This window comes from Stegostoma tigrinum, chromosome 8 (genome assembly GCF_030684315.1).
Source record: "Stegostoma tigrinum isolate sSteTig4 chromosome 8, sSteTig4.hap1, whole genome shotgun sequence".
Taxonomy (NCBI): domain Eukaryota; kingdom Metazoa; phylum Chordata; class Chondrichthyes; order Orectolobiformes; family Stegostomatidae; genus Stegostoma; species Stegostoma tigrinum.
This window is the reverse complement of record NC_081361.1, coordinates 58,765,155-58,789,770: the sequence shown is the minus strand read 5'-3', so window position 1 is coordinate 58,789,770 and position 24,616 is coordinate 58,765,155. Positions and strand designations below refer to the sequence as shown.

Sequence of the window (24,616 nt, the reverse complement as noted above, 5' to 3'; positions counted from 1 at the left end):
GGAGTTCAGGGAGTTGGGTAGAAAGTTGAGAAGCAGGACTTCTAGGGTTGTAACCTTGGGATTACTTCCTGTGTCACTTGCCAGTGAGGTCCAGAATAGTAAGATAGTATAGTTAAATGTGTGACTAAAGAGCTGGTGTAGGAGAGATGGCTTCAGGCATGTGGATCATTGGGATGTCTTCCAGGCAGGTGGGATCTGTACAAGGAGGACAGGTTGCAGCGATATCCTGGCAGGGAAGTTTGCTAACGCCACTCAGGTAGGTTTAAACTTGTGACATTGGGGCAGGAATCAGAACAGTGGGTCAGCAAGTTTAACAACTGAGAACGAGTCAGAGACTAAGGCCAGTAAGGTTAAGAGGAAGAACAAACAGGAAGAGGTTCCTGAATATGGCAGGACTGGTGGTCTGAAGTATATACGTTTTATTACAAGGAGTATGAGAGGCAAGGCAGGTGAACTTCAAGCTTGGATTAATGCATATAATTGTGATGTACTAGCAATTACAGACACTTGGTTGAGAGAGGGACAAGACTGACAGTTGAATGTTCCACGATTCACATGTGTCAGACTAGATAGAGAAGTTGTAAAAGAGGGGAGGTGAGTTGTATTACTGATTCAGGGGAATATGACAGCTGTACTGAGGGATGACACCTCGGAGGGCTAATCCAGCAAGGTCATACGGGTACAGCTCAGGAAAGATGCCATCACTTTAATGGGATTGTATTACTGGTAGCCCAATATCCAGCGGGCAATAGAGGAATAGATCTGTGGACAGACAACACAAAAATGTAAAAACAACAGGGTTGTCGTAGAGGGTTCTTTTAACTTCCCCATATTGGCTGGGACTTGCGTAGTACCCAGGGACTCGGATGAGGGTGGAATTTTTAAGGTGTGTCCAGGATGGTTCTGTGAAATACCACGTAAAGAGTTCAACTGGGGAAGGGGCCATATTGGACAGGTATTGGGGAATGAGCCAAGCCAGGTGATCAAAGTTTTAGTGGGGGAGTATTTCAGCAACTGTGACCATAATTCAGTCAGTATTAAGTTATTTATAATGTGGAGATGTTCGTGTTGGACTAGGGTTGGCAAAATCAAAAGGCACATGACACCAAGTTATAGTCCAACAGGTTTATTTAAAATCACAAGCTATTGAAGCAGTCCTCCTTTGTCAGTAATCAAAAACCATACAAACTAATTAAGGCAGAGAGAGATAATCACAAGCAATTAGTTTGTTTAGTTCTTGATTACTTGATATTTGGTTAGACCCTTGTCATGCCACTTTAATACTTACTCATGTTATCCTAGTCATTTAGATTGTCTCTAATACCATCTTATTTTTGCTTGTTTGTACTTATCTCTCAGTTTTAATTAATCAGTTCATAGGCCATCCCTTCACTTGTTAGTCAGCCTGTCAACACTCTACTCACACTATGTGTACTCATATGCTGACACTCTTAATTAGGTGGAATTATCTTGCCATTATCTTTGCGTCTGTATATTCTGTGCCTGTGCATCTCCTTCCACTTTACTTGATGAATGAGCAGCACTTTGAAAGCTTGTAATCTTAAATAAATCTGTTGGACTACCATCTGGTGTTTGGTGGCTTCTGATAAAGTTACTTGAGAATAAAGATAAGAGTAGTCTTCAGGTGAAAATAGATTGCAGCAATTGTTTGAGGGTAAACCCACATCTGTTATGTGGGAATCTTATAAAGGCCAGTATGTTGCTGAGAAAATAAGGATGGCAAGATTCAGGAACCTGAGATGATCGGAGAAATTGACAGCTCATTCAAAAAGAAGACGGCATACATAAAGCTTAGGAAATTGAGGACAGACAGAGCCCTGAAATAATACAGAGATCACAGAAAAGAGGTGAAGAAATTAAGAGGGATAAAAGGGCCATGAAATGTCCTTGGCAAACAGAATTAAGGAAAATCCCAAGGTATTTTACATATATATCAGGGGCTAGAGGATAACTAGGGAAAGGTAGCTCCACTCAGGACAAAAGAAGGAATTTACGCACAGAGTCAGCAGAAGTGGGTGAGGTCCTTAATGAATATTTTGCATCAGTATTCACAAAGGAGAAGGACATTGTAGCTGTTGAGCCTCAGGAGAGATATGTTGATATTTTAGGACAAGTCAATATAAAAACGATGCACGGGTGTTTTTAAAAGGATTTAGTTGGATAAATACCCAGGACCTGATGGGGTCTATCCCAGAAGGCTGAGGGAAGCAGGTGGGGAAATTTTACGGGGCCACGTCCAAAATCTTTTTACTCTCTTGTCACAGGAGAGTTGCCAGAGAACTGGAGGATAGTCAATCTTGTTCTGTAGTTTAAGAAGGGCAACAGGGATATTCCAGGAAATTACAGACTGGTGAGCCTTACATCAGTGGTAGGGAAATTATTGGAGAAGCTTCTTAGGGACAGGATTTACTCACATTTGGATGGCTTTGTTTGGGGGAGGTTGTGTCTCACAGATTTGATTTAATTTTTTGAGCAAGTGTCAATGATGATTGATGAGGGCAGGGCAGTAGATGCTGTCTATATGAACTTTAGCATGGGGCTTTAGACAAGATGCTTGGCTAATACAAAAAGTGAATGCACATGGGATTGACAATGAGCTGTTAAGTTGGATCGAGAATCAGCTTAGTCATAGAAGACAGAGGGGTGGAGGAGTGATTTTCTGACTAGATCGATGGCCAGTGGCGTTCTACAGGGAATAGTGCTGGAATCTCTGTTGTATGTAAGATATATAATGATTTGAAGGAGAATGTAGATGGCTGATGACTAAGTTTGCGGATGAAACAAAGATTGGAGGAGCAGCAGGTAGTGAGGAGGATTACCAGAGAACACAGCGGAACACAGACAGGCTGGAGACTGAGGCGAAGAAATGGCAGATGAGTTTAATCCGGTCAAGTGCAAGGATTGTGGAAGATCTAACATAGGACCAAAGTATACAGTAAATGGAAGAGCACTTAATAGAATCAAGATATGGAGGGATCCAGGTGTACAGGACCACAGTTCCCTGAAAGTGGTAACACAAGTGGATAAGGCGGTCAAGGCGGCCTATGGCATGCTTGTTTTCATCAATTGAAGCATTGAGTACATAAATGAGTGTGTCATGTCGCAGATGTACAGAACTTTAATAAGGCCACATTTGGAATATTTAGTGTTTTTATATTTGTGTGTTTAGTTCTGGTTGCCACACCTCAAGGAGGCGGCTTATGGTTGCCACACCTCAAGAGGCTTTGCAGAGGGTACAGAAGCAGTTCACCAGGATGTTGCCTCGATTCGAAGTGTATTAACTACGGAGAGAGATAGGACAAAACTGGTTTATTCTCACTTGAACAAAGAATGAGGGTCACCTGATACAAATCTACAAAATTAACATGGTTAGGATAGATGTGTCCATTTCTAAGGAACATGGGGCAAGATTAAAGGACATGTCAGAGGGAGGTTTTCTAGACAGAGGGTGATACGTGCATGGAAATGTGCTGCTGGAAATGGAGGTGGAGGTAGATATAATGTTTTAGAGGCATCTTGATAGATACCACAATAGGCAGAGAAGAGAGAAATTTGGACCTAGTAGAGGCAAAAGGCTTTTACTTTAGAAAGGCATCATGTGTTGGCCCGTCTTGGGAACCTGAACGGCCCGTTCCTGTGGTGTACTGTCCTTTGATCTTTATTTGTTTTTCATTCATCAATTCTTTATCAATTATAGCTTTGTGAAAAATACAAATCTATTTCAAGGTTGCTTATAGGTGGCTGCAGGAAACATCCTGTGACAAACAGATTCTTCCATTAAGTAAATAAAGTCACATTTTACCTAACAGAAGAAAAAAAAGTCACAATTTTAAAAAAATTCAGGCATCTTAAAAAAGAAATTGCAAATAGCTTAAGTTGTCTGGTAAAATTTGTAATATTTGAGCTTTTTAAGAGACAGAAAGCCACCAAACTTAATATTTTCATTTTTATCCTGTTACAGAAAATTTGAATGCTTTCATATATTGAAGTGTAATCATTTGATTATCTCCAACTGGAACAATGATGGTCTCAATCTGAATTACATAGTAAAGTAATATATTACATTTGTTATATTTCAGTCAGCTGCTTCAATCTGTTGACGTACAAGAAGAAAAAGAATTATTTCAGTTATATTTGAATTACATTCAATTTTAAGCAAAACTGTAAATAAACATGAAAACAAAAGAAATTGCAAGTTTTTGATTTGCAAAAGGTGTTCCGTAGAACTAAAAAATATTTTATAGCTGTGAAACAATCAAAAGTTTGCAGCTCATTATATTATTGGTGCTTACCACCATTGGTTTGCAGATGCCAAGGCGGACTATGCCAGTCGGAGCGTCTTTCAGTGCCTGAACAGCGTCCCCCAAAGCAGTATTCTCTAGATTGTAGTCATTCACAAAAACGAGCCGATCCCCGGGTAGCACCCTGCCATCACATTCAGCAACCCCACCAGCCACCAAAGAGCGAATAACAATAACAGTGCGTGCGGGATCTAAAGGATCCTGCAGAGGGAGCCAGAGACCATAAGAAATAGGTTAGACAAAGCTATGAAGCAAGCTCAGATAAAGATGCATAGCACTCTCGAACTGTGCATAGCTACAAGCATAGATTCATCCCAAAAGTTCTTTGCAATACACTTCAATGAAGCTTCAGTCTATGAATAGTACTTAAATGTACATACTTTCCAGGCAGAGACAGTAGGAACTGCCGATGCTGGAGAATCTGAGATAACAAAGTCCACAGCTAGATGAACTCAGCAGGCCAAGCAGCATCAGAGGAGCAGAAAAGCTGACTTTTCGGGTCTAGATTCTTCTTCAGAAGAAGGGTCTAGACCCGAAACATCAACTTCCCTGCTCCTCTGATGCTGCTTGGCCTGCTGTGTTCATCCAGCTCTACACTTCGTTATCTCGTACTTTCCAGGCAGTTTATTTTGCGTAAGTATGCCACATTTGCCAAACTGTCATGGCTAACTTGTTAGTACCCAACATTTTTGTGACAAAGGAAACACAAAATTTCACAAAATGCGTAACAGTATTAATAAGAAATCAAGCAACATGTATCAGTCAAGGAAAATTGCCTTAAAAGGAAATTCAAGCAAGCATTTACATATTCCATGCCACGATACCAGCACAATGTCTTTGCTAGTGTATAACATGCAATTAGCACACAGTCACAGCAACAACATCAGGGAAGGTCCTCCACGGAATTATATTTCTTCAAGAAAGAAGGGAGATGTTCCGACTGCAACCATCAGGCCCCAGCCACTCAAATCTTTATCGCTTTCTAGCAGGCTGAGAACAGGAATGGCAACAATTGTCTGACAACTTAATGAACCGCACAGAGTAAAAGATAAAATGAAATTTCAAAAAGGAATTAGGAAAATTAACAGCTTTTGAAAAAATTCTAAGAGGATTGCTAAAATTAAATGCACAGGCTCAGCTTTGAAAAATGGTTATTTCAAGGAGAACTTGAACAGATGCTGTGTAGACGCAGGTATTAATGTTATTTAATAATGGCCGAAGTTATTCACTGGCCAATTGTCACTTGTTTAAAAAAAAACTATCAGAGACTGAAAGCAGCTTCTGGTGAAAAAATTGTGAAAACAGTTTTTACCAGTTTCATTCCAAAAAGGATACATTTTGGTAAAAAGACCCAGGTCACAAAATAAATGGCAGGTCAGGCATTTAAGTTTGTTACATGAGATTTTTTTTTCCTTAGTCTAAAGCAACATGGGTAGACAGCATGCAAACATAACTCATCTTGCATTATACAGGACTGTAGATGCTTCAAGTAACAGAATATGGCACTGTCTGCTAACACATTTCACAAGTCAAAAAGCATGATAGGGATAAGCAAAAAAATGTCCATATAACACAGCGTTAATAAATTTGGTGTCTTTTTGTGATTGGTGATTGGTATGTTTGGTATTCTGAGATACTGAATTTTGGAAAGTACAACAGCTCTTTGTTAAAGAAAACATGAATTATGTAAATCATCGATATCACAAAATCTTGGCTCCTTTCATATTTTTGTAAAAACGTCTTAAAGCAAGATTGAGAAAAAATGTTCTTCCCATATTCCTATTCTGTTTTTTTATACAACATAACATACAGTCAACAAGATTGAACGAATTATGCACTGCAACAAGTTCATCATTTAAGGCATTAACGCGTACGTTTCATTTTATAGAAATTAAGATTAAATAATTCAGTCAAGCAACCCGGAAAAATAATTTTGAGTTTTACCTAGTGAAAACCTGATAAGATTCCACAAATCAATAAATGAAATTTTCTGAAGCATTAACACATAGTTCCTCATTAGAACAAAGTAGTTGGGGATATATGGAAGATAACAAAGTGTGAAGCTGGATGAACACAGCAGGCCAAGCAGCATCTCAGGAGCACAAAAGCTGATGTTTCGGGCCTAGACCCTTCATCAGAGAGGGGGATGGGGAGAGGGAACTGGAATAAATAGGGAGAGAAAGGGAGGCGGACTGAAGATGGAGAGAAAAGAAGATAGGTGGAGAGGAGAGTACAGGTGGGGAGGTAGGGAGGGGATAGGTCAGTCCAGGGATTACAAGAGAGTTGCAGTGGGAGAGAGATTCCCTGAGGTTGGTCCGGAGGGAGGGGGGTAACTTCTTCAGGTTAGGTATCCCTGGAAGAGGCTTCACAGTGAGGTTAAAATTGTGATCAGACATAATGGGAACTGCAGATGGTAGAGAATCCAAGATAACAAAGTGTGAATCTGGATGAACACAGCAGGCCAAGCAGCATCTCAGGAGCATAAAAGCTGACGTTTCGGACCGATACCCTTCATCAGAGAGGGGGAATATATAGGGATACATGGAATAAAGCTTTAACCAAATCAAACTTCTTTAACTTTCACTTCTAGTTAGTAAACTTTCAAGCACTGATAAGCTAGGAATTTGTAAAGTTTCTGCACATTCTGCTAAAAGTAAGCAAAACAAAACCAAAACGCAGTCAGGCCTCAATTTGACAGAGACTACTGAAATTTGAGGTGAAGGATGTATGTGTATTACTCAAACTTGTATATATCTAACCTGTAAAACAAACTGCAAAATACTTGTAAACAATCTTTACTGCAAATTCCTACCACCATTGTTCTTAAATATGAACTCAAGAATGAACAAGAAACTGTGGAATTTAACATAGATGCACTTAGACTGGAAAAATACATGGCAATTTTGTTAGCTGTTAGTCCTTATCAAACAAAATTAAGGAATTCCTTTCAAAGAAAAGGCCTCCTAAGACAATAAAATCTTATTACATGGGAACAGGTATACATGAGTGGAAGTAAACCATTTTCATAATTTGTTTGGATAATGGCTGATCTGTGGCCCCACACCACATACTCATCACAGATCTCGCCATTTAGGATTATCCTACTTTATTCTTTTAGCTCCAAAGCCAATGACCTTGCGATATATTGCATCAAACTCCATTTGCCCAAAATTTTGGGCACTCACTCGATCTATCAATATCTCCACTGCTAGCTATACCAATTATCTTTCTGTCATTATCCCTACTGTCTCCTGCCATTCAACCCATGTCCTAACCAATTCAAGAACTTGCCTTGAAACCACAGGCTTCAAATTTAGCTTGCTATCTCTTAGCAAATATCTTCAGGAAGTTGATATAAGCAATACAGAGACAATCTTTTGTCCACGATTTCAGTCAGCTCATCAGAAAATTCGTTCAGTTTCATCAAGCATCATCTGCTTATACAAATCAAGGCAATTTTGGAAGATGGTGGTTAGAACATCTGCAATGTTCTCACCTATCTCCTTTAAAGCACTGGAATAGAAAACACCTGGTCCCAAGGATTTGACACTCTTCGCTGCCATTAATTTCTTCATTAACAATACCTTGCTAGGTTAAGAATACATGACTCAATAATAGTCTCCTTAGGGTATCAGGCATCGTTTTTCTCTTCTGTAAATACGGATTAAAAGTAATTCCTCAACACGAATGACATTTCTTTATTTTCATTAACAACAGTATAATTATCAGTTTAAACATTCTCAGTTGTGTCTGACCAACTTATTTTCTTGCTAATTTAACTCAAGTAAAAATTGTTTTGCGTCGGTTTGGATATCCCTTACAAGTTTCATTTCACACTTCCCTTCTACAGCTCATACAATCCAATTTGTCTCCCCTTGGTTATTCTTTGTATCTTTCACAGCTAACGGAAGCAATTTTTTTGCATTATTATATTTCACTTCTACTTCTTTAACTGTCAACCTCTTGCTTTGCTTGGCAAAAACTCTTAACAATTAGGCATATATTAATATATACTAATAATGCTCAATATTATTGTTTTGAACACTTTCCACTGATAATCTGACATTGTCCCCATTAACAGATCTTCCCAGTTCACCACAGACTATCTCAATGAAGTCAGCAAAACTTAAATCCAGAACTTTTGTTGTCATTTTATGTTTCTCCCATTTAAGCACCACATTGAATATAATGATTGTTATTAGATAAACTTCAAATATAAGTCATAGTTTTAAAATGAAAAATGTACTTTGACTTTCAGAGATCTCTGCACCACATGCTATGCCAAATTTAGAAACTAATCAGAAGATTTGCACTCAGGTATTGGTTGTTTGTCTAATGAAATAAATCAGAAGACAACACATAATGGAGCTTTGTTGTCTAAGTCCAGGCAAATGTACCTTCCGACATACATAATTTGCTGCCGGTTCTAAACTTCTACATGACAGAGCAACAGAGAACAGTCACTCACCAACTGGGAGACTGTAAACATTCTGTTTTTCAGTACAATGCATTTCAGGTCCAACTTGCAGGTATTATAACATACTGTGGTGCAGCATGTTGAACATCAGCTATGTTGTTTCAAGACAGAACACTTTCTTGGCTTTAAAACCATCAGTGTTGAATTGGACTGGGCAATACCATAAAGGAGAAACTTCGAATTCTCTACATAAATCACAATCAACATTAATAATATTTATCAATGCCAAATCTCTACATAAATTATAAATCTACAACATTAATACAGCACACAAAAAACACTATTACTTAACAGAGTTTGAGGAATTATCACAAGCAATCAAATACACCATAAAATATATTTTTGCCAATGTATTCGTGTATCTTCCCCATTCTGCTGCTGTATTTTGAATCACGTGCAACTTTTAAACCCGTACTTTCCAGTAGTTCCATCAAGTTAAAGCAAACAATATCATATTAAGCTATGAAATAACACGGTGAGAAGCTGGATGAACACAGCAGGCCAAGCAGCAGAGGAGCAGGAAAGTCTTCACACCGTGTTATCTCAGATTCTCCAGCATTGGCAGTTCCTACTGTCACTCATATTAAGCTATGAGTCTTCTAAATACTTTGAAAGTCTGCAACACACTAGTCATTGCATGACTGAACAACCTTCAATCAATTTTGCCATTCCTACAGAAACACATCCCTCAAGGAAAACTGGGGAAGTAACAGAATATGGTGCTAGAGATTAAATCAAATCAGTTTCACCTCTTGCTCCCTGGCACCAAAACACATCACAAAGATCACGTTATGATTCCAGACCGGCCCTCCAATTTTATACTATGACCTGACTAGGGACCAAGCACCTTTTTCGTTTTCAACTAGACAAAAGTTGATATCCATGGGACTTAGTAACAAAAAAAAATGAAGGAAGCAGGATTCCATGTTTTTGACCAAACAAGATTTTCCAATACAAGTTAGAATTGTAATGCAATTTACAATACACACATAACAATTGTAACACATTGCTGCAGAATGCTATCAAGGTGGGTCATTGGGTATGTTCAGAAAAACAGGAGTTTATTCAGTAAAGGAACGAAGCGTTATGGGAATAAGGCAAGAAAGTGGACCTGAGCATTATCAGATTAGTTTTGATCTCGTTGAATGACACTGTAGACTCGACGGACCAAATAATGTACATCTGCTCTTACAGCTTATAGTTTTATGTGGTAAACACAGACAATATGTTGAGGCTAAACAGCCCATAGCACACACCAAATACAATCAAGACAGATCTTATGGATTCCTCAGCAAATCCCCTTAATCATTATTAATACATCAGGACACCAATTCTAATGACATTTTACAAATGATTACAATTGTTCACTGTTGCTCATCTGGCCTTAAAACTCCTTTTCAGCAGTGACTCTTATGGATTGCCTCCATGACTGTACCTGCTCTAATCCATGCTTCCATGGGCTGTGATAAATACACTCCACTAAATATTCACTCACAAATCCAGAATTTCTTCAGCAGCTACTTTGTTCAAGCTAAAGTTTGATTTGCGCTTCTCCCTGAAGCTCCCATCATGCTCAGCAGCATCAAGCCAACACTGCTTTTCAATCCCCATTTTCAATCATACTGATTGATTAGTAGCACACTGTTCCTTCTGAGTCTTCACAGCTTCTAGAACATTACCAAACCCTGACAAGCCAGAGACATTCAACTGCTGTCGGACTTCTCCGAGCTCTCCAATGACACAGAGCGGATGCAGTTTAGTTGCCTCTAGCAAAACAACTAACAGCATTACTGCTTTACATGCTATCTCCTTCTATCCGTATTTTTTGCTCCAACATTTAGGCTGCTGCTAGCAGCTTGGTTAAGTTGGCACTCCTGATTCTTAACCCCTATCAACATTGAGCTATTCAAAACTGGATCCCTCAACTCAGTATACTTCAGTTGCCTTCCCTGTAGTAAAATCAGCACTTCTAAGATTGAGTGCACATCTCACGGTCTCAACCTCACTGACATTCAGTCCCTGTCTGTAATCTTTTTAACTGGTTTACTGAGACCCCCAAACTGACCCAAGTGACTTGTAGAAAGCCAAACAATGAACCCTTCCCTCATTGTTGAACAAAATTGAAAGTTACTAAATTTTTGAATCAGTCAAATAGAATACCTTTGGAATGAACCAAGTGTTACACTTTCACAGAATGTTGGAAATAAATTTTAACACAATAGTTATATATAATGAAAAGGAGTGAACAAACTATGATAGGGCATTTACTTATAAAGAGAAGCTTCAGAAACTGATAATCAACAAGGACTGCATGCAATCTCTGACCTTCTAAAACTTGGCAAGAACTAATTGTCAACACTCAACAATGTTAGAATAATATAAACTTCGTTATTAGAGCAATTTAATTTAATGGCACCAATGTAGCATTAGAAATAAATCATACTGCTGCCAATGTACTGTCAAGTTAAACAAAGCCTGAAGATACTTAATTGATCATTTCAAGTTATATTTATAACAATCAGTAACAGGGTTAATACAATCAATACTCCTATGGCCATGGAGCACAACTGGAAAGGTTCTTCAAAAACAAAGGTCACACCAATTCAATTACGATATATTTTACTCATGAACATGTTACTATCATTTTTACATGAGGCAATATTCTAAATTTCAATGGAATGTACATGTGCCAAGTCAAACTATTTCACAATTTAACTCATTCACTTTGTTGAGATGAAAACACTTCAAATTTCTGACACCTTTCAAAGTCAATGCAGAGTAGTCAGCTTTTTCTTTATAATCTATCTTCCAATGCACACATTGTGTTCACATAAAGATGTATGTGTAACTTGCAGCCCACAAATTACAGTATCTTGCACAGTTCCCGGACAGCTTGGGGGAAAGAGTCACATTCTCCATAATAGTTATATCAAACCAAGACAAATACTGTAAAGAACTGACTTAAATCAAATGACAATTTATCTGAAATAATACATAATCTTCTGTCATTAATAAGTATTTTTATATTCTTGAATGTAGCTTGGAATTTTTCAAGTTCCTCCACAGGTAGTGATTACAATTGAAGGGTGCCTGATCATTTTTAGTTATTAGCTGAAAGGATGACTCAAGATTTCACAGTTTTAACTCGTGTGTAACAAATCGCTAAAAATTATTTAATCTGATCAGGAGATGAGCACATCACATTTACTATCCAACCTAATTTGCCAGGAACGTGGTTTCTTGAACTTTTGTAGTCCATGCACAATGCTGTTCAGAAAGGAGTCCATGGAATTTGGCCCAGTGACACTGCTGAGCATTGATGGATGAACAGAATTAATGTTGAAGGTGATGGATTGGATGCCAATCCAGCAGGCAGCTTTGTCCTGCGCAGTGTCAAGCTTCTTAACATTTGTTGTAGCTGCATTCAACTAGGCACGTGGAAAATATTCTAACTTGATTTTCCACATTGCCAGGTAGATGCTAACATTTGAGTTGTACTGGAGCAGGTTGTTCAGGGGCACAGATTATTCTGAACCATAAATGTTCAGTTCTATTACCAGACTTGTTTCAAGTCTTGCTGATTAAATGCTGTTTTCAATTCGCAGCTTCAAACTACTGAAAAAGTTACATTTCCCTTTTTGCATTCATCATTGTAGCGTTTTTAACTAAACAGTTTGCGCTTGCTCCTTACTTTCAATTGGTCTCCCCTCCTAAGTTGTGACATCTCTAGGCATTTATTTCAGTTTCTTAAATCCGTCACCAGCAGTAAATATGCTCAAATAATTCCTCTCTTCCCTAGCCACAACAAGACAAACATCCACAAATCTTTCAAAGACTGTAGGATGTCTCTCATCAATTTAAGACCATCTTCCTTCAACATTAAACTGCAATATCTTGAAGTAAAGCAGCCTTTTCTGTCTGTTGTCCATCTGTGATATTCTTTGACTGTAAAAGGTCTTAAAAGTGGCTTTCTCTGCCCTCATCTGTACGGCGACATATAACATGGTTGCATTCCAAGCCAGATACAAAGTTAATTAGCAATCCTTTACCACAAATCTCTTGTATCATAGAACATAGAGCATAGAACATAGAACAGTACAGCACAGAACAGGCCCTTCAGCCCACAATGTTGTGCCAACCATTGATCCTCATGTATGCACCCTCACATTTCTGTGACCATATGCATGTCCAGCAGTCTCTTAAATGACCCCAATGACCTTGCTTCCACAACTGCTGCTGGCAACGCATTCCATGCTCTCACAACTCTCTGTGGAAAGAACCCCGCCTCTAACATCCCCTCTATACTTTCCTCCAACCAGCTTAAAACTATGACCCCTCGTGCTAGCCATTTCTGCCCTGGGAAATAGTCTCTGGCTATCAACTCTATCGATGCCTCTAATTATCTTGTATACATCAATTAGGTCCCCTCTCCTCCTCCTTTTCTCCAATGAAAAGAGACCGATCTCAGTCAACCTCTCTTCATAAGATAAGCCCTCCAGTCCAGGCAGCATCCTAGTAAACCTCCTCTGAACCCTCTCCAAAACATCCACATCTTTCCTATAATAGGGCGACCAGAACTGGACGCAGTATTCCAAGTGCGGTCTAACCAAGGTTTTATAGAGCTGCAACAAGATCTCACGACTCTTAAACTCAATCCCCCTGTTAATGAAAGCCAAAACACCATATGCTTTCTTAACAACCCTGTCCACTTGGGTGGCCATTTTAAGGGATCTGTGTATCTGCACACCAAGATCCCTCTGTTCCTCCACACTGCCAAGAATCCTATCCTTAATCCTGTACTCAGCTTTCAAATTCGACCTTCCAAAATGCAGTAAATGGACAATTTACAGAACAATTACTTCCAACTTGGTACCTTCAACACCCTGTCTGGCACTTGTACAGACTCAAAGTCTGTATGAGACTACTCTATCGTTTCCAAGATGCATACCATGCACTGACCTCCAAGAAAAACGATGTATATTTCCCACCTTTACAAACAAACCACCAAGCTTACTGTCAAATAGATTACAGAGCAGGACATAGGATTCTCTTCACTTACCCTAAATTTAAAGCTACAGCTCAAGAATATTACAATCTTATGAACCTTATAAGTTGAACACAGTGCATGCAAAAAGAAAGTCACCTTTTCCATAACTTTAATTTTATAGCTATATTATTATGCTGGAAAGAAAGATCTTGATCACATCAATCATCCGGTGACAAAAAGAAATCCTTATGTCTTGCCACAAGGCTTTTGTTCCACTGGATGAGTTAATTTATCCAACTATTATATTGGCAAACCAAGCCAGCTGCTTTAACAAAATGAATTCTGAGACTGAAACAACTGACACTTTTTTTAAAAAAAGTATCTCAATAAAGGTAAAAAATTATTTCATAAAAAAAGTGCCTTCAGTCTACAGGAACTCAATGGAGAAACTGGTGGCATGGCATCATGGCAATGTCAATAGATTAACAATTCAGTGCACTATGGCTAATTCTCTGACTACATGTCAGTTGGTGGAATTTAATTCAGTTGGAGGTAAAAGCTAATCTCTAACATGACTGGGAAATCATTTGTGACTCTCATAAAAGCCTGTTTTACCGAAGTCCTTTAAAAGGTTCTTACTTAGGCTGGCCTACATCACCCTAGACACACAACAACATAGTTGACACTTAAGTGACCTCTGAGATGGCCTAGCTCGCCATTTATTTGCAAGAAAACCATAACTGAGTCAAAAAGGAAGTAAATTGGGCAGACAACCTGGCATCAAAGGTACCAAAACAAAAACAATGGCAAAATCAGCTTTGTTGACACAGTAAAGTTCTCCTTATAAATACTGGGGTTTTTGTGCCAAAACTGGCCAGTCATGGAACAGCCTAGTATAATCATATAGAATTATTATGACACTGCACACCATTATTACCATCCCTGGTTATGTCCTGTCTACAGTTCCAGATCCAGAAGTGGCAGCACAGTGGTACACAATCTGGAGGAAGCTGCTCTAGGTTCTCCAGCATTGACTCCAAATTCCACTGGCATTGAGGTCTCACAGCATCATGTTACAAATTGGCATGGGAACCTCTTGTCAATTAACAACTGTGACCCACCATCCCATTGATGAATCAGTAATCCTCCATATTTAGAGCAAAGAACAAAGAAAGTTACAGCACAGGAACAGGCCCTTCAGCCCTCCAAGCCTGCACAGATCCAGATCCTCTATCTAAAGCTCTTGCCTATTTTCCAAGAAAGAACAATGAAATCACTTCGCTACCACTTTGAAGAAGCAATGTCTACAGAAAGAACATAGAAGACATTCCAGCTGGGGGACTTGAATGCCCATCAAGTGCGACTTGGTAGCTTCTCCATTGATCAAAGTCATTCCGACTTGAAAGATTCAAGCACACCTCCATCTTCTCAAGGGAATTTGGGCATGAAGAAAATATACTGTCCTAGCCAGTGACATTCACATTCACTAACTGATTAAGTTCTTTTAAAAATTAAATTTCATGTAATTCTAAATTATAAAAGTATTACTTTTATAATTACTTCACTTCTACTATAAAAATGTTTCTTAGGTGAACCATACATTGACATATTACAGTTACTCAACAGTGTGGCAGAAGCTGCGCACATGGTTATAATTTAAGATACAGAATTCTTACTGTGACCAGGTTAGGAAGACAACATTCCCACCGATAGGACTAAGCAAAGGACAGTTTGAAAATGGGCAACGGGATGAAGTAATCATGGAGAAATAAATTTTCTAACACAACTTGTCAGGGCAACAATGCCAAAGAACCTCTAGGAGGTCATAACTGATGAAGGGTCTAGGCCCGAAACGTCAGCTTTTGTGCTCCTGAGATGCTGCTTGGCCTGCTGTGTTCATCCAGCCTCACATTTTATTATCCAGGAGGTCATAACTGTTGGCTCTCAGAGACAAGTGTGCTATGGCAGGCCTAATTTGACTAAATATCACAGTTAACATTAGGTGTAAGCATAAAAGGGATTTCTAATTTTAGATTTTTATTGAGAGTTTAATACAAGCTTTCCAAGTAGAAAAGGAAAACTTCAAATTCTATACTAAAATCACAAGGGTTTAAAGTTACTGAAGTGCAATTTTCATATTTGTTTCACAGAAATAGATGAGTTTTGGATAAATGATGTGTATTTTCCAGCTGTGTATTTATTTGTTCATCGGATGTGGGTGTTGCTGCTGAGGCCAGCACTTATTGCCCATCCTAAATTGCTGGAGAAGGAGTGACAAACTACATTCTCTTGGAGAGTTGCAGTCCTTAGGGTTTAGGAACAACTGCAGTGCTGTTTGAAAGGGATCCCCATGATTGTGACCTGTCAATAAAAGAGGAGCAGTATAGCACCAAGTCAGGATAGACCTTGAACTTGTAGGTGGTGGTGCTGCCATGCATCCACTGGCATTCTAGGAAGTAGAGGCCTCATGTCTGAATGGTGTCAAAGAAGTGATGATGATTTGCCTGTATGCATATTGGACATGGTGCACATAATTGCTACAGTACATCAGTGATGAAGGGACTGAATGGCTAAGTGGTGGTCAGTGATAATTCCCATGATCTTCATAGTGGTGTAGTCAGTGAAGGTAATGGTACTGAATGTCAGAGGATGATGGCTTGATTCTCTCTTGTTGGTGATAGTTTTTGCCTAGTACTTGTGTGATATGATTGTTACTTATTGTCACTTACAAGCCCAAGTTGTCCAAGTCTGACTGCATACAAACAAAACAATGGACACTGCAATTGTATTTTTGTCATCACAGAACATGAAGGGTTACAGAACTCAAAACATTGACTATTTTAGTACAAAGGGCCAGATTTTGCAAGGAAAATAGCCACCAGTTTACTGTGCACAATATGCTGAGTGTATAAGCAACACAGCAATTTGCAGCAATGAAGAGACATGCCTGAATTACAAATCACCACAAATGGTTGGATCATTTATGCCACAAACATTAACTTCTTGAAAATATCAGTCTAATGCCAAAGCTTCAATGTATTTCAAGATTTTACTGCACAAGATAAATTAAAAATCACCAGTATCAGGATTAGCACAACATAAGAATCTATTTAACGACAAGATTTATGATGCTGGCATGATACTCTCTCTCCATGGAATTTTGTTGCCTCATGTAGCAAACTGCTGAGAAGTTTTTTAAATCATTTGCTTTAAATTTTTTCGTAAGTTTGCTTTCTCTTTTCATGTTGCTTAATCAAATCACTCTTTCCCTCACTGTATGCATTTTTCCAAGTTTAGTTTGACGCCTCTCTTCCTCCTCAGTTTCTTTCTTCTCATATCTTTAAACCTTGCTGATTGGTTAATGACAGAACCAACACCCCAAAGTCTTTGAATAACCATTATCAGCTGCATGACTAGTAAATTGCAGCGCAAAAGATTTTCCAGCCGAAAAGTAGAAGAGAAGATTTCTCTTGGAGTGCCCAGCAAATTCGAAATGACTTATAGATAGATAGTCTCTTGATATATCTCCCATTATTACCCTCAAGGTCCTGTCATTGAACAACAGACAATATTCTATTGTTAGCTTATTTACAAAACTGAATATTTCACAAAGTTGGAAAAAATGTCAAAAACATCATTTTCAGAACACCACATTTAAAATCACAAATTCTATAATGGCAATTTGTTTTCGAAATACTTCTCTCATTAAAACATGAGAAGGAAATAAATGAAAAAATCATTTGAAAATTGTTTCATACAAACTTTCTTGAAATGTATTTTTCAGGAAGGTAACACTCTTACAATACAGAAGGCAAATACAAAAATAAAATATGCTTCATAGTGCAGATTAGATCAATCACATATTCTAGGCCCTGGGCAAAAAGGCTACAACAGAAAGTCAGCACTTCATCTGGAACATGTGCTTAAATGCATTGTTAACATATTATAAACTTGACCCTGTGCTAAATAAATCAGTTTTGTCAGAAATGTCTTTATTTAAACGTTATTATAACCCTGTTGATACATTTACATTCTGAGCAACTTAAATTGTTCACTGTACATGAACAAACTAAATTGGATTACCAAGGTCAAAGCATTCTACGTTTCTTTAGTTAACTCTAAAGTTTGGATAATAAATGTACTTGCAGCATCTTAAACAAAACTAGGATAAACTTGCTGTATGAATTCAATTATAAGAATGAACTAAATTCTGGGAGCTGCAAGTTCATTTACTAATTTCAAAATGATATTTGATCCCTCAATAAAATTCTCTTAGAATGATTTTTCGTCATTTAATTTATCATTTGTATTTTCCTTTAGCTTCTTCCCAACAAGGGAGAGTTTTCTTCAGAAGTACAACGGCAGAAGTTCTTTCTAGCGTCCTTTAAAAATTCGTAAGTTCCTTATACCATTAAATTTCTTTGTTATTTAGTTTTAAACCTTCTTAACTATCTTTTCTGTTCCATTTCTTGTGGTAATATTTATTTGTCACAATGCAGAATCACAGAGGCCTGAACCATGAGACTATAAGATATAGGATCAGAATTAGGCCATTCAGCCCATCAGGTCTGCTCCATCATTTGATCATGACTGATATGTTTTCAACCCCATCGTCCTATGTTCTCCTCTGTTACCCATGATGTGCAACAATGTGGATGATGGTGAAATTTGATGCACCATCAATAAGAGGTCCAGTGAGGTCTAGTTTGATGTTGGGAGCAACTTGCTGTAACATTTATACAGTTGCTGGGCAGTGATGGAAGTTTCACTTTAGTCAGCAGCAAGTTGCCAGTTAGGAGAGCTTAGTGCCTGTTAAATACCTTATTAACAGCACAATCCACCTCATTAATACCCGGTTTCTAATTTGCCACATTTGGTTCATAAGATATCAAGGAATCTTGAGTTGGAAATCAGAGCAGGTACTGCAATTCGGCTCGCCTCCACGCTGAGCAGAACCAAGCAGCACCTCAGGTACATTTCATGGGCACCAGCCACACTCACCCCATGGCCGTGGAAAACTGCATCTTAAAATATATGCAATCTCACAAAGCGGTCATGGCACCTTGCCAATACACTTGCAGCACCCGTACAAGACATACAGTGGCAATGCAGGGCACACCAGCAATTTCAAAGGTTGCTGTAAGGACTTTGAGCACACAGGCAGACACCCAACTCATGGATTTGATCAAGCTGCATCTCAGGATTGTTCATTCGCTCTGTTAGAGATCATTCATTTAGCACCTACCTGCAGGTTCATTGCATCGATGTCTTTCAATGTATAGCAGTGTATTTATGTGCCTGCATGTTGAGAGAGAGATGGAAAAAGAGAGAGAGAGGGAGTTGAGGTCGGTGGTGAACATCTTGTTGTGTGGGACACAGATATGTTAAGCCAACATGCACAGAATGTGTCAGTTGCCTGAGCAGATGGGGGTTAGTCCTCAGTCTAATGTGTGCCGGAAGGGAGTGGGTGTAGCTGAGGTTGGCCAGGGGTTTCCACCACCCAAAAGGGCACGGTTCATATGCAGTCCAGCTGCCCTGCAATGGTCAGGGGATATGTCTGAATGCAGTCCATGGTTGACTGGGCAATGGCCTATAGGGCCATCACAAGCAGTCAGGGGAATCACTTATTGTTAGTCAAGGAGCTGCAAACACAGCAGTCAGGGGTGTGGTCAGTCACGTATTGGGGCTGCTCATTGAAGTCAGATGGAGGTCTGTGTTGAATAAAAGGAGGACCTACAGGGGTTTCAGAGGGTTCACTGCCAAAAGGGAGGGGAGAGTCAGGAAGTAGAGGCATGTGTAGAAGTGAGGTCAATGACAGTGATGGGGTGGGGAGGCAGAACAGTATCCAAAGGAATGACCGCCATTGTGGCAGCCGCAGAGAGCGCGTGGAGGAGCACCATGTACATCAGTGAAGTGTAATGTCAGGGCTCAGGGGGCTAGGGAGGACATCTGAAAACAAAGTTTTGACGTGGTAGATCTTCACATGGAAAAAGGTTTGGAAATTGGCTGGAGGAGTAGTGCCAGGTAAACGGAAATGGGAGTTTTTCTGGGGGGGCTTTGAGATATTCTGGTGTTAGAGACAGGTTAGAATGCGAGCTGCATTCTCTTGACGTGAAATGCACCTGGAAAATACCAGGCCATCACCAAAGACGGATGGAGTCAGTGTCAGTTTCATGGGTATAAGCATGAAACCCATATTGGCTGGACACTAAACGTGGATGTGGAAAGTATGTGGTTGCAAACTGTAGCTACATTTAATTTGCAATCATTTCTTTACCCAATAGCAATGCTAGTAGTATAAATGTGCTGAGGCTTCAAATGCTTGTCAAAGGTGGATTGCACCAGGCCATTGATGTTTCCAAATGTCACAGTAACATCGCAGTGAGGCAGAAGTTTGTGACAATGACTTAAATGCTGGCCAAAAGCAGTCCATCACTTGTCAAAACTGTGAACTACTGTAGGACGATGGGAACATTGCAGCATCAAAAACTTGACCAGTAGACAAAAATTTGCAAAGAAATTAGTTGAAAAGGCCAATTAGATGGTCTCAAGCTTGGTGAACATCCATGAGCTCATCAGACTGGTTGAAAAAAAAATTGGACAGGATGAAGAGGGATTCAGACGATAGGTTGGCAATGCAGGAAAGATGCTAGGGTCATCTCTTTTCATGGGATGTTCCTGGATTTTTGGCTAGTTTTTCGTAGAGAGCTTCGTGGAAAACCATTTAAAATTTCTTGTCCTCCATCTGTACTAGTAACCCTTTATGAATACTTGCCATCACTTCAGTTTAAAAAAAGGTAAATTTTCAATTTCTAATCTCCTTCTGATGTCCTTAATTCATAAATATAGCATGGAGTCTGAACTACCCCGTTAACCGTTGTGCAGTAAGACTTATAATTAGCACCATTGCGTACGAATTAAATTAACCTGATGTTTTATGCAGTTAATTAATGTGAAGTATTTTTAAGAGGGACAATTTGTTTGATTTTACACAAAATTAATTCAGAATTTTTACAGAAGGAGAGATGTTAACTTTCTTATGTATTATATTTACTCATACAATCTACCAAAAACTGCAGATGCTTTAAATTAAAAATGGATTGAGAAGGATCAACCCAGTAGTTTTGTGGTTGTACCACTAGCTTACCAACCAGATGGTCACAAATTTAAGTTTTGGCACTGATCATTCCAGGCTGGCAGTCTGTAAAATGGATTAATGTCAAACAACCATCTTAGCCCTTCACTTTGAAAAATCCTGAGGGCCCATTGCACCATCTACAAGCTGTTGGTTGACCACGGAACAGATTTCACCTGTTGTGTCAACAATGCTATGTAGTGAAATTATCCTGAATTAGATGAAACTAGAATTTTGGAAGAAAACTGCACCAAAAATCTTATCAACGAGTTATCCTTCATTTTGCATCCAGTTAGATCATTCGTAAGCATCAAGGTTTTGAAAATATGCAGCTCAAATGATTTTAGCCTTCTTTTATTAATTTTCTAGGATGTGGATACTGCTAGCTGACCATTTATTGCTGATCCTTAGTCTCCCTTTTTGAAATGCTGCAGTCTATTTGGAATCTTATGATTATGACAGGCTTTGGAATGAATCATCTGAAAGAAAGTTGTCCCAATTCTGTCACTAGCCCCCGGATGCTGATAAACAAATTTTGCAGGGTTGATAGGTAAAATTTGGCTACTAAAGTTAGGGTGAATAAGACACAAAGACCAAGCAACATTCATTCAAAGTTAATGAGGGAAACAAGCGAGCAAGTTGCAAAGACACTGGCCATTTCTTGTCAAGCTTCCTTTCCCTCAGGTATGGTGTCAGACGACTGGAAAATTTCAAATGTTATACTCTTACTTTAAAAAGGTTAGAAAGATAAGCCTGGCAGCTACAGGCCAGTCAAGTTACTTCAGTGACCAAAAACCTTCTAAAAACAATAATTTGGGACCAAACGTGTAAATAAGCCATTCAAGGTGGCAGGACAGATTGAGATCAGAGATAATAGGCATTGCAGATGCTGGAGAATCCAAGATAACAAAGTGTGAAGCTGGATGAACACAGCAGGCCAAGCAGCATCTCAGGACAGATTGAGAGTTTGAGTCGGAAAGTACCTGAGGTTTGTTACTGGAAGCACCAAGTACAAAAGCAAGGAGGTTATATTAACCTCAAATAAGACGTTAATTTGGCTTCACCTGTAGTACTGCACCCAGTTTGGGGCACTATAGTTTAGGAAAGGTGGGAATGTACTAGCTAAGATTCAAGAGAATGATTCTGGGAATGATGAACTTCAGTTACATGAACAGATTGGAGACGTTTGGGTTATTTTCCCTGGAGAACAAATTTCAGAGAAGATTTGATAAAGGATTTCAAAATTCTGGATGTGAGTCTGCTCGCTGAGCTGGAAGGTTAGTTTTCAGACGTTTTGTCACCATTCTAGGTAACATCATCAGTGAGCCTCCGACGAAGCGCTGGTGTTATGTCCCGCTTTCTATTTATCTGGTTAGGTTTCCTTGGGTTGGAGAAAAAGAACAGGAAATGACATCACCAACGCAAGGAAACCTAACCAGATAAATAGAAAGCGGGACATAACACCAGCGCTTCGTCGGAGGCTCACTGATGATGTTACCTAGAATGGTGACGAAACGTCTGAAAACTAATCTTCCAGCTCAGCGAGCAAACTCACATCCAGAACCTCAACCTGAGCTACAAATCTTCTCAAAACTCGCTAGATTTCAAAATTATGAGACGAGTAGATAAAATTCTGTTCACAAAGTTGTTCCCATTGATGGAAGAAGCAAGTCCAAGGGGTTTAAAGAAACTGGCAAAAAAAGGCAATAGTAGCTTGAAGAAAACTTTTTCATACAGCTAACGGCAAAGATCTGAAGTGGTGGCGGCTGATTCAATGGAAACATTCAACAGAAGATTGCATTATTATCGGAAAAGAATATGCAGGGTTATACAGAGAAGGCAGGGGGTGGTACTGAACGAATTGCTCACTCAGATAGCTGGCACATACACAACAAACAAATAGCCTCTTACTGTTCTGCAATTCAGTGAACTTGGGCAGGCATCAAATTCTGAATTCAGGAATTTCTAGAGTTTTTTGAATTTCATTTCTTGAACTGAACTTCCATTTCTGAATCCTATTTTGTGGGGTCATATGTAGGAGCATATGAAGCAATTTTATGCTCCTTAAAATCTGTGAACTTTATAATTCAGATTTTGGTAATGATTGAAGGCCGTATGATTAATGCTAATGTTTTGTTTTTGCAAACTAATTTTTTATAACCAAACTATGACACTTAATAACTAAGCAATTGGAGTTGTACGTGAGTTATACGCATGTTCATATTAAATTGTTCCTATATTTAAATTTCCTCCAATCCCTACTACTCATAGATTAGCTACAAAAAGAAAGGATGCGTGTAGGCCAGTCAAAACGAGATACAGTCTACTCAGAATATTTTCATATTTAATTAAACTATTACTATGTTCAGTTTAAGGTATTCAGGAAAAATGATTAAGACTAGAAAAAGAAAGAGATTATATTCACCAAGCAAAAGCAAAATGCTTTTCTTACTTGCACACCTATTGCAATTTTTTTTTTGCCAGAATAATTTTGCATTATTCACACTCAATACACTAATGAGATTCTTATTGCAATGGTTTATGGAGTAAAGGCAACAGAATGTCAAAATTATAAAACATGAAATCAATTGCTACAAGTCTTTATTAGACTTAAGTGGAATCGTGACCCTTGTATTGAAATCACTTGCGCAAGAGTCAGCCACATCCTACTTCAGAGCTGGATGCAGTCCTTGACATTCATTGAGCTCTCACCTGTGGCTTCACATGGTTTCTTGTGTACAGCAGTGGCCACACTCTACGAACTGTGTTGGTGTGCAAGCTGGCCGAGGTGAGGACAAGACATGGGGTGGTGACCACACAACGGAAAAGAGATGACTGATAGCAGGCTTAGCCTGAGGGTCATCACTCCTCAAGTGAGGAGCAAGGTTCAGAAGCACAACCTTCATGGTCACCTCAGCCAGTAAGGAGATTTAACCCATGCATCGCTCTGCAATCCAAGCTGGGGGGAGTGCAAAACTACAGGGTATAGGTTTATGGTGAGATAGGAAAGATTTAAAAGGGAATTGAGGAGCAACCATTTCATACAAACAGCAACACGTATATGGAACGAGCTGTCAGAGGAAAATGGTAGAGATGAGTACAGTTACAACATTTTAGCTAGGTACGTGGATAGGAAAGGTTCAGAGGTACTTTGGCCAAATAGGATTAGTTCAGTTTACAAGAACTAGTCGGCATACTTGAATTGGGCCACATGGTCTGTTTCATGATTCTATGACAAACTAGCCATACAGCCAACTAACCAAATCCTCTGCTCCCCTATCCCCTGCTCTAACCTCACCAACACCCACGAGAACTACTACTGTGACCTCAACGTTTGCTTATTTTCCCCAAGAGACAAGGAGGAAACAGGATATCAAGCTCACAAACAAAACCTGTTGTCTTGATGCCAACAAAATGCGGACTAATTACTTTTAAGTTACGGGAGTTGCAGTCAGATCATGGGCATCAAGACAAAAGTGCTCAAGACTGTGGTATTTCAAAAAGTTGAAATGTATGGAATTGAAGCACTCAACATCACAACCGAGCTCAAATGGAGTGAACAGAGAGATTGATGATAAGATTTCTCAGGTAGTTGTATCTTCAAAATTTAAACCTGGATAGTGCCTGGTACAGTTCTGGTCACCGCATTATAAGAAGGATGTGGAAGCTTTGGAAAGGGTGCAGAGAAGATTTAC

General features: G+C 39.0%; 1 protein-coding gene across 4 annotated transcripts in view; it reads right to left on the bottom strand.

Annotated features, from left to right (window-relative positions):
* Positions 1 to 24,616, bottom strand: part of patj (PATJ crumbs cell polarity complex component) — a 347,670-nt gene that overhangs the window by 245,775 nt on the left and 77,279 nt on the right. For all 4 annotated transcript variants that reach the window (XM_059647917.1, XM_059647916.1, XM_059647919.1 and 1 more), the window contains exon 19: positions 4,314 to 4,523. In XM_059647917.1, coding sequence (XP_059503900.1) covers positions 4,314 to 4,523 — 210 coding nt within the window. The remainder of the gene's footprint in view (positions 1 to 4,313; positions 4,524 to 24,616) is intronic.